General features: G+C 34.8%; 1 protein-coding gene and 1 non-coding gene across 3 annotated transcripts; both read right to left on the bottom strand.

Annotated features, from left to right (window-relative positions):
* Positions 1–231: 231 nt before the first annotated feature.
* Positions 232–8,496, bottom strand: LOC122021679 (protein BTR1-like). 2 transcript variants are annotated; one of them, XM_042579830.1, is made up of 8 exons: positions 8,197–8,496; positions 6,959–7,197; positions 6,777–6,877; positions 6,305–6,495; positions 5,007–5,113; positions 1,766–1,921; positions 595–656; positions 232–517 (listed from the first exon to the last, which is right to left on the bottom strand). In XM_042579830.1, the coding sequence occupies exons 1-8, from the start codon at positions 8,276–8,278 to the stop codon at positions 430–432; spliced, it is 1,026 nt and encodes a 341-aa protein (XP_042435764.1). In that variant the 5' UTR covers positions 8,279–8,496; the 3' UTR covers positions 232–429. The 2 variants fall into 2 exon arrangements, with proteins under 2 accessions (XP_042435764.1, XP_042435772.1); XM_042579838.1 differs by having other exon boundaries at positions 1,766–1,915.
* A 1,818-nt stretch (positions 8,497–10,314) lies between these two features.
* Positions 10,315–10,399, bottom strand: TRNAY-GUA. The gene is given in 2 exon segments: positions 10,315–10,350; positions 10,363–10,399. It is a non-coding gene; the product is annotated as a tRNA-Tyr (tRNA).
* Positions 10,400–11,161: the final 762 nt, after the last annotated feature.

The raw sequence follows: 11,161 nt of genomic DNA, 5'->3' as shown, positions 1-11,161 counted from the left end.
CTAGCCTCAAAATAACCTGAGATCTGCCCTAGATAATCTTTGATGCAGTAAGTTGGGCTTTCGATTCAATCAAAGTAATCGTGAACTACTCCAATAACAAAGGACAAATCAGGCAGTTACAAATACGTTGATGATAATTAAAAATTACATGCATAACAAAAGAAAATCTAGCCTCAAAATAACCTGAGATCTGCCCTAGATAATCTTTGATGCTGTAAGTTGGGCTTTCGATTCAATCAAAGTAATCGTGAACTACTCCAATAACAAAGGACAAATCAGGCAGTTACAAATACGTTGATGATAATTAAAAATTACATGCATAACAAAAGAAAATCTAGCCTCAAAATAAGATAGATACTCTCACCAAAGCAACTCGCACACAGACTCTCAGGGTCATGCAGCAAAATTGAAATTCCTTCGTCCTCGTGATCAACCGTCTGTGTTGGAAGAAACTTTTTGCATGATCATGGACTCAGCAATCCCGATTGCTTCAGGTGATCCAGTAATAGTTACTTTCCTGAATGTTTTGGGTCGCACAAAGTATCAGAAACCGCAATTTGTATGGTTTATTTGGAAAAGCAGAAGAGCTTGTACCTATCCGACGTGCCAGAAATGAAATCACCTCTATCTGATATCTTGATCCTGGCCCCACTAACCTGAAAATCCAAAAATTTACATGTAGAAAAGGTTCCATAACTTACGCATCCAGTCATCCACCAAGTACAGCAAGCTGGTGGTTATAGGGATATAGAAGAGCAGAAACAAGATAAATAAATTTTCAGATATTTTTCGCATGAAGAAAATAGTTATCTCACAATTCAGCTCTAGATAATATTCGACTATGAATCACAAAGGCAACATGTTTCAGCTATCACTTGTTTAGCATAGAATGTAGAACATCCAATGGATTATTAAGAGCTTTGGGGGTTTCAATCCCTCGTCATGGATAGAAGTTTTTTTTTTTTTTTTGGTGATAATCCAAGTATCTAATTCTTTAAACTGACAGATCAAAGTTAGCTAAGTGTCAATTTGATCATAATGTACTACAGATCAGTTATAATAGGCCTATAGAGGTGTGACCGTTTGATTTAGTTACCACCATTTGATTGTATTGGATATACACAATATATAGGTGCAATAGTTTGATTATAGTGTCCCCTAAGTTGCTTCATACAAAGGCATGGTTTGATTCCCAACAGATACGGAATGCTCCACTGGTTGTCTCAACCCCTCATTGCATGTACTGATATTGTTGGACGAAGTCCCCTGTGATTTACCTTCCTTCCAGACAATGAGGGGCCACCCTGGAGGGGCCGCCGAGGTGATAGTTTCACCTTTTGTTGCCAATAGTTTGATTATAGTAAATCTTGCAATCAGTTTTGTTATGTTTGTAAGATGCTACAAGATAATTATGATTGGTGATACATTACAATACATTAGCATTGCAGGAATCATTATATGAAAGCCCCGCCCCCTCCAAATCCTCAGTGAAGTAGGTCTTCTGTCTCCATATAAGTTTTATTAGGGTTTGTGCATGAGACTCCACCAAAATTCAATAAACCATATATTTTAACGAGCCAAGGATCGTTTCTACTTCACCAAAAACTGTAAATGGATATTAAGAGAGAGATGAAAGTATCCTAAATTACTTTTAGGAAGCATAAATTAAAAGCGCAGGGACTAGGGAGGACCTACACAAATGAATGAAATTCATCAAAGAAAAAGCCATATGAAGAAAATGCCTTTTGGAAGGAAAAAAAAAAACCTGACTGATCTCCATTATGTTCCTTCCTCCACGGCCAACAACAGCACCAATATGCTCATCAGCAATTCCAATTGTCACTGAATTACTCTGGGCTTCAAGAGGCCTGCCAGGTGACCGTGATGGATGCAAAACAGCAGGTGAAGCTGCACCCTGCATATGAACGAAGCATAAATAGCTATGATATATTCAAAAGTAAATTACCGGATGATGCTTAATCTTGCAACATGGAGAAGTGATCATTAAACACTACTGCAGAAAATAAATTTTCCAGCGGTACAACATCAAACAAAGATTCTGAACCAAAGAAACACTCAGTTTTCAATAACAAAATCTGTGAGTTTTCAACACTTAAAATAATATTATTATTTTTAATCACATCTACTAATCCACAATTAAGAAAATAAAAAGAAGGCAAACCATGCTCAACCAGTGACTATGATTATTATTTCTAGAAGATGCGATAGTAATGAGTTTAGGCACCATGCATTTCACTTCAGCTACTCCAAATTAATTTCAAGCTTTCAACAAACAGGACTAGTTATTCAATAAACATAGAAAAGAAACAGCAAATCTGAATTAGTATTCTACAGTGAGTATTGACTAGCTTAAATACTGTTTACAAGTGTATACTAACGAATATCTTCAGGAATGCAAACTTGAAAGACTGCCCCATAGCCCACCACAATAGAATACTGAAAAACAAGATAGTCAAGTATTCAACAGTAAACCTCAAGCGCCCAATACAATGTTTATAGATCATCACCGAGGTAGCTAGTTGTATTCATCCCAACAATTTGGGGGCCGACAATGGATTTTCTCTCTTCATTAAGCTTCATACAAAGTTGTGTCACTAGTAATATTAAATCAATAATCATTTTCTTCCTATTGATGTGAATTCTTGAAGATCAACTTATTCCTAGAGTAACTCTTATCTATTGGGCGACAATGCTGCCACTAGGCACCACCGGATCACTAAGGCTGACTTTCGTCCGAGGAATTCTTGACTTAGTTGTGTCATACTAAGGCTCGAAGAGTGGGTCTTATAGTCAAGCTCCCTTCTCTCTTTTGCCTTTGCACTCAAAAGGCCCTGGGAACCTTAGCACGCCTTTGTTAGCTATTGAGAGGCTTAAGTCCCATAAAAATGTCTGCCTAAGAATGTCCTTAGCCTATAGCCTCTCTGTTCTAATACAAGGCTAGAATTTTAGCTCTTCTTACATTACTTAAGGTTTTCTTTGTTCTTGCATCTTCCACTTTGTTGATTCTCATACCATCTAACTTAATTACTCACATTTTATCATCTATTGAAGTTATACCTAATTACTTCTCTATGTCATGTATCCAACTTCATATTCTCTTCTACACTAACAAAATTTTTTAACATAATGCAACTTAACAACACGATGTCACATTAAAAACTCTCCATCCAATTTTTTTTTTGCTATTAATGATATTCACATTAATATCTCCTTGCTAAATTATATATCTAAAAGTATAAATTTTAAGTTTGTTTGTGCATTTAGTTTTACATCAATTTCACATATATCCTTCGTGTGTTAAAATTGTTCTCCATAATTCACCTTACCTTCACTTTACCAATTTAATCCTACTACTAAAAAAAGGACAGCCCGGTGCACGAAACTCTTGTCAATGTGGGATCCGAATCCTAGGGAAGGGTAGGATCACATTGGGTCTATTGTGTGTAACCTTACCCTGCATTGCAAGATGTTTCCGCTTGAACCCGTGATCACAAGATCATATGGAAGCAACTTTACCGTTACACCAAGACTCCCCTTCATTTAATCCTACTACTAATTAGCACAATTATTATTGGCACCAACATGATGTGTCTTCAATATAATTGACAAGTTCATTTAACACGTAGGTGGAAAGGATATGGAATTAAAACTGGCTTTTACTTTAAATCTACATTTATAGAAAAAGGGTTAAATTTTAAACAACTATAACACTAATGATTCAATTTGTTAGAATTATTAGATATTTTTTTCTTCTCTTAAACCCACTGCAAATAGTCATTTAGAGATGATCATAAGTCTTTCCAAATGAATAAAATCCTATGCAAATGCTTTTTTTTCCATATTTTTTGTCTTGTTAAACCAATATCATCTACAGTTGATCTTCCAGATGTGAAAGTAAATTGATTCATTGAAATGTTTGTCTTATTAATTATCACTCCTCACAATTACTCTCACAAAATTTCACAGAATGACTCATTCACTTATCCCTCTATAATTAGAACAACATTACATAATGTTTTTAGATGTTTATTCATGTTCATGACCTCAATAAGTTCATTAAGCAGCAGAAGATGCATTTCCAGAAGGATTAATAAAATGAAAATATTCTGAACTTAAGGAATCAGAACAAAACACTCAAGAACTCAAATATCAATCATCTAGGAAATTTAAGAATGCTCTTATTCTCTTCTACATCAATGAAGTCAAATAGGAGAGGATCAAGATCAATTCTGATACCAAAACTCAAAAAACTTGATTATGTTCATTGGTGTATTTGTAAAACAACCTACTGTTTGAAATCAGATTACCTGTTCAAGCTATTAAGAAAAATAATATTCATTAGTCCATACTCCAAATGCTAGTTTTAAAAAGAAAAAAACACTAATTGTAGCTACTTCAACAATAACCTAAGTTTCAACATGCTTGTGCATGGAAAAGGACACTGGAACAAGGGCTGATGCAGCACCAAATTTGAACCGTTGAGTTGAATCACACAAGAACTTAGACGAAATTGATTAAGTAAAGGAAGTAACTATATCACTAATAGAAAAACCGTCACAGGAAGATTGAAAAGTGGAATATTTCATTAAGCAAAACTTCAATATTACACAAATAGAACACCACATTGATACACTCAACCCTAAACAACCTAAGAAATAAATCAGGAAATACAAGTATCACCATTAATTGACTCCAAATTAAAGGTAGCAAGAAAATAATAATTAATTACCAAACAACTAAAAACAGAATTTGAAATATAAATCTTATTCCTAATCTACATCATAATTTGAAATTCAAAATTTGGCCATTCCTTGTTTTCATCAAGGAGATTCTACAATAGATGTGAGATTCAATGATAGGATAGATTAACATGCAAAACAGAATTGGCACTCTTTCATATAAACATGACTACATGAGCAAGTGTAAGAGAATTATGTCTGGATTTTCTATCAGAAAGAACTATATACAAGAAGAGTATATCTAACCTTGTTATTTGAATACTTTCCTCCAGACCCATTTGGTCTGTAAGTCACAGGACTGTATGCTACAGAAGGAATCATATATCCAACAGGAACACCAGGAAAATTAATACCTAAGAGTAGAAATGACGAAGGAAAGAAGATAAATTAGCAAATAATATTTTACACAGTTGGAAACTCAGATTATTTCCCAAGACAAAAGTTGTAAGAATGATGCCCATTCATTCACAATAATGATAGAAACTGTGATAGTTCAAGTCATATAGTGGGCATAAAAGCACAATAAAATTGTGATATAAATAAGGATCCAGAAAGACCAGAGAAAAAAAGTCACTAAAAGGAAAAGATTGAGTCAACAAAGCGGGAGGTGGAGATCTGAGTTTCACGTGAATCTGAGTTTTTTCCAACAAATCAAGATGTAGATTAATGGATGATTTGGAATTCTGTCACTGTCAATGTCAGGTCATCAATTTATCAGTAAGATGAAAAGCAACCAGACGGTAGATTTAATATAAAAACTTCAACATGGTAAATTATGTGATATATTTATTAATTAACCTCTAATGAATCAATTTTACATTATTCATTAATATTGATGGTTATATTCCATATATGACTGCAATATATTGTTTTCCATGAAAAAAAAGAAATTTAATGCCAATATTTAATATTTTCATTCATACGCTTTTTGAACATTGTTTCTCTCATCTTTATTGGATTAATAATAATAATAATAATAATTATTATTATTATTATTATTATTATTATTATTATTATTATTGCCAATTTATTTATTACGACTCATCTTCCAATTTTGCTTAAGTTTTGGATCTTGCACCTTCATTTAGTATTGAGAAAAACATGTCATTTTTATATTTTTGGAAATTGAATAATCTATTATTCCACTCAATTATTTCTCACAATTTTATAAAGATATTAGAAGAAGCAGGCAAGATGTAGGCAAAAAAGGTGGTCTACTATTAATTCTTGGAGGTTCAGCTAACTAATCTAAATTTACATCATTCTATAGATCTGATTCTTTTATTAATTGTAAAATTTCTGGACAAATATTTTTATTTGTATATTGTACATATATACATATTCAATCGTACGTAATACAATATACATCTAAAAGGTCTTAAGCACAATAAAGAAGAGATAGCAGGTATAGGCACTTCTCATGGCAATAAGAATTAATCTAGAGCCTAACAATGGGCAAATAAGGCATCTTACAGCATCCATATATCAAGAAATGATAATGAAAAAGGATAGATCAAATTTAGTGATGAACACAATAGATACACCTGAATATTGGTAAGGTGAGTTCAATGTCTGTGGATAGTGAGCATCTTCTATTAATCTTGACAATATCAAAAAGATTGCACGCATTAGTTCTTCAAAAGATCCCGTCAAAGTAACTAGCCTATCATTTAGGCCGGCATTATTATCCTGAGGAGATATCTTGATACCAGCCCTTGATTCTTCTATAAATGACCTGAAAAAGTAATGTAGTTCCCCGACTTAAATTTACTCAGAATAAGGTTATACGAGAATAGGTCTACATTATAAAACAGTCTGCACAAACAAAAAGGAAAATAAAAAAAAAATAGTCCTATTTCTATGATTATGCATTGTCAATTTAGACCATTTGGCGCAATATCCAACAACCACAACAAATTGCAAAGATTGCTTAAGAGTTAAAAACAATCTTCCTGCTTTCTATATAACAGAATGTACAACTCAACTATCAAAGAATATGCCTGAATAAAAGTATACTTTATAGTTGAACCTCCTTTTCCAATTAGAGCACCACATGAGCTATTAGGAACAATAAGCCTGACTTTTGATCTACCTTCAGCATCATTGCCATCTTCCAACTGTATTCCAAGTGAGAAAACACAGGTAGTAAATAGCTATTTTTAACAACTAGAAATATCATATAATACACAGGTGTAGACCTCGCTAAGCAATTTTTCCTGGATCAATTCCATAGCCTTTATTACATCTCCAAGTGCCCCAGAAATCAATAGTATTCTATCTGATGTTCCTGGAAAAACTTCATGATTACGTGACAGCTGAATACGAGCTCCCGATTGTGACTGAAATTCAGATATCGTAGATCCACCCTTTCCAATGATACAACCAGCTGCTGTGTTCGATACAAGAATTCTTATGTGGGTTTGCTTCTCCTCATCCCCTAAAGAATTAACATCCCAAAATCAGGTTCATTGATCTAAACAAGAAAGAGATCAAGTGTATACAATTGTAGTGTAGTATGATAACACAGGCAAAAAAAACTTCAACATAATACACAGACATACTTGAAATTATACCAGAGAACTTTAAAAGGTACACAAATTGCACAAGGAAGACGCATGTAGACTATCTGATGGAGAAGAATGGAAGGAGCTTGAAAAAAGGGGTAAGACAAGAGGAAAACAGGAGAGATGTATACCACAAATTATAGCATTCATAACATACACCAAATTTTACTTCAAGTCATTTTATAGCTTAGTCAAAGAGACAACACAACCTGATCACTCAACTACTCTGCTAGACAAAAATAACTATTAAATGTTCTCCAAACTATATTAGTATAGTCATACTCTGTAAATAACATGATACACTATAAGGAAAAATATAAGGAACAACCTTTCAAAAAAATTCTATAGACTAGTGAAATAACGACAAGCTTGGACATTTCAAATAATCATTAGAAGGAATACAATCAACTGAACCTCTCCAGTGCTAATTTACAAATGAGAGTGAAACTGAATCAAGAAAAAAGTCAACCTGCATAAAGAAATGGACCTTAAAATCAGTGTACTGCCCATTCGACCCTGTTTTCCTTTTTTTTTCCAATCTTGCCTATCATGAAACTGAAAACTTTTTCTCAGGACCTCCGCAAACGGACAACCAACAACTGCTTTTTTAAGCATAAATAAATCTAGCCAAATCCGTTATCCAAAAAACACTAAAACTTTAAATGGCCTCGAGAACAACGCAAGCACACTCACTAGCTCTAACCTCAATCGACTTCCAGACAACCACCTCAAAATCCCACACCAGCGGCTTCCATATTGCTCATCAGTACTATTGCAGATTAAAACAACCCAACAATTTCAACTCGAAAGATACGCGCCTATCTTTTATCTTGTGAAAACAGAGAGCGCGAAGCGAAGCGACGAGATGTTACCTGCGGTTGGAGATCTGGGGGGATGCGAACGGCGTGGAGCAGTATCGGGGGATGAATCGCGGTGCTGCTTGGGGGACTCCATTGCGAGCGGTGGCGGAGGCGGAAGCGAAAGCGGAGGCGGCGGAGGGTGGAGGAGGGTGGGAATGAGGAGAAGACGTCTTCCTCGTCTACCGCTCTCTCAGACCATTCGCCAGAAGAATCAAAAGATAGAGAAGGAGGCCCTCGCTAACTCGCCCCAGTTTCCTCTTTGTTTCTCGCCCGCCGCACCGAATGCTTCCGCATTCTTCAACTGCCACCCTGTATGACACTAGCAATTACGACCCAGCCAACAGTTTAGGGATAGTGATGGGCCGAAGTAGCTCGGCCCAAAATATTATCCGCCCATACTAGCAACAATATATAAATGTCTTTAATAACATTTAAATTTTCAGGGTTATAAATAAATCAACAAATTTAGTAAAAATTTATTTATATTTATTCAATATTTATCCGATCAATTAAATAATTAAGTTAAATTAAACAAACAAATTAAAATATATGTATTTGAGTCGTTAATATTCATGAATAATACTCTTAATATTAGTGAATATTGTTCATTCTAAATCTAAGCATATGGTATTTCTATTTTTTATTTACCATGCTTAATTTGAATTGATATGAACATTATTTTTAAACAATGTCAACAAATAAAGTTTATGAATCATGTTTATAATAAAATTTTTATACAAACTAAATAAATAAATAAATTTTTAAAATGATTAAATAAGTTTATATTATTGAATTTAATAATTGATCAAATAAATTTAAAATATAAAAAATTTAAATAATCAAATAAAATTGAATTGAGGGTTGGATAATATATAAACAAACTAAACTAAAATTAAAAAAAAAAATCAAGTCAAAATTAAATAATCATTTCAACTTACTTTAAACTCGACCTGATTTAGACACTTTATCAAATACATTTAAACACTATAAAATTTGATTAAACTACTGTCCTATAAATTGAATTGTGGGAAATACATTGTAATATGTCTTTGTGGGCAATACATTGTAATATGTCTTCTAATATAATTAGGATTACATTACAAGATTGATTATTTTGTTTGTTTTAACTTTAAACCTATAATGTAATATAATCTCGATTACAAAAAGTAGGTAAGTTTTGTAATCTGGATTACAAAGCAAATACTATGTAATCCGATTATATTACGAGGTCACTGTTTAATCAAAAATTGAATGTCGAATATACCCCTAATCAGTCGTCGGACGCCAACTACCTATCGTCGCCGCCGGCCATCGTCGGTCACCGGCCGTTGCCGGTCGTCGGTCGCCGGCCGCCGTCGGTCGTCGGCCGCCGTCGGTCGCCGGTCGTCGTCGGTCGTCGGTCGTCGGCCGCCGATCGTCGTCGGTCGCCGGTCGTCGGTCACCGGCCGCCGGTCGCCGGCCGCCGTCGGTCGCCGGCCGCCGCTGGTCGCCGATCGTCGGGCCCTGGTCACCGCCGATGGCCGATCGCCGCCGGTGGCCGATCGTCGCCATTGCCGTCGGTCGCCATCGCTGCCCGTCGCCGCCCGCCGTCGATCGTCGGCCGTCGCCACCGATCATTGGCCATTGTCATCGCCGGCGATCGCCGGCGCCGATCGTCGGCCTCTGCTACCAGTTGTCGGCTGGTCGCTGGTCGCCGTCGTCGTCCTTTGCTACCAGTTGTCGACTGGTCGCCGCCGGCGGCGTCGGTCGCCGTCGTCAATCGCCGGGCGTCGCCGGCCTCCGCCGTCGATGGTCGTCAGCTAGTCTTCGATCGTCGTCGTCGTCGACTGGTCGCCGGTCGCCTGCTGTCGGCCACCGCCGTCGCTAGTCACCGACCGTTGTCGGTCGTCAACCGCCGATGATTGCAAAGAATATAATCACCTTTATAATCAAAGATTACATATATTATATTACCAAATATAATAATATAATTAAAATTATATTATAAATTTGATTATATTACAAGATGAATTACATTACATTATTATCAATAATAGTACTCGTATTACAACTACTCTACAAATTTTATAATTTTATTTAGAATGGGTAAAATTCTCTATGGAGAAAAAAAATTATAAAATATGAAAAATTTCCGACCTGCCGGATTCGAACCAGCGACCTAAGGATATCTGTTACACACTACAGTCCTCCGCTCTACCAACTGAGCTAAGGTCGGAATGAAACATGAAGCGCATAATAATTTATTTATTATAATTTATTTACCATATTTATTCTGATATAAATTTTGCACTGCACGAATTAAATTTTGAAAAATGAGATATTTCTCAACAAGGCACTGTCTGTGCATTACATAAATATTGAATTACTGGATTATTCGAAATATTTTCTGCCTAAAAAATAGTACATAGACAAGTCAAAAATCTTAGCAACTAAATTGTTTTTTTTTTCAAGAAACATACAATAAATTTTAGTTTCGAATGAAAGTACAATTCCTAGTTGTTAGTATTAGGTAAAATAATTCATTAGTCTAGAAATAATTTCTATTTTAAAAAATACATTCCACAAATATTAATCTCTTCATTCGCTATTAAAAAGAGATATTTTGAGTGGTGATAAATAGAAAATTTTTATAGAGTCATATTAGTTAATCAAATTCGATGTCATCTCATCTAGTTATTTTTTTTAAAGAGATATTTTGAGGAGAGGAGAAATTAGGGATGATAATTTCATTCGAAACTCGATGAAGGATCCGATATTCAATCCGAATAGAGAAGAGTATGGAAGGACTATCAATACCTGATATCCGACCCGAATACCCGATTAAATAATAGATATACATATATTAATGATATTTTTTTTCCAAAATCAACTTATTATTTTTGTTGATATTAGGAGGAGACTATATAGATATTTAATCTATATATATATATATATATATATATATATATATATATATATATATATATATATATATATA

The sequence above is a fragment of the Zingiber officinale genome, chromosome 1A (assembly GCF_018446385.1).
Source record: "Zingiber officinale cultivar Zhangliang chromosome 1A, Zo_v1.1, whole genome shotgun sequence".
Taxonomy (NCBI): Eukaryota; Viridiplantae; Streptophyta; class Magnoliopsida; order Zingiberales; family Zingiberaceae; genus Zingiber; species Zingiber officinale.
Note: the sequence above shows the minus strand (reverse complement) of the source record. Positions and strands in the feature narration are given on the sequence as shown.

Coding starts and splice junctions, on each gene's coding strand:
- LOC122021679 (XM_042579830.1), bottom strand. CDS start 8,278: ATGGAGTCCCCCAAGCAGCACCGCGATTCATCCCCCGATACTGCTCCA. Junction 7,198..8,196: donor CCCCAGATCTCCAACCGCAG/GTAACATCTCGT, acceptor TTAATTCTTTAG/GGGATGAGGAGAAGCAAACC. Junction 518..594: donor ATTTCTGGCACGTCGGATAG/GTACAAGCTCTT, acceptor CAAAACATTCAG/GAAAGTAACTATTACTGGAT.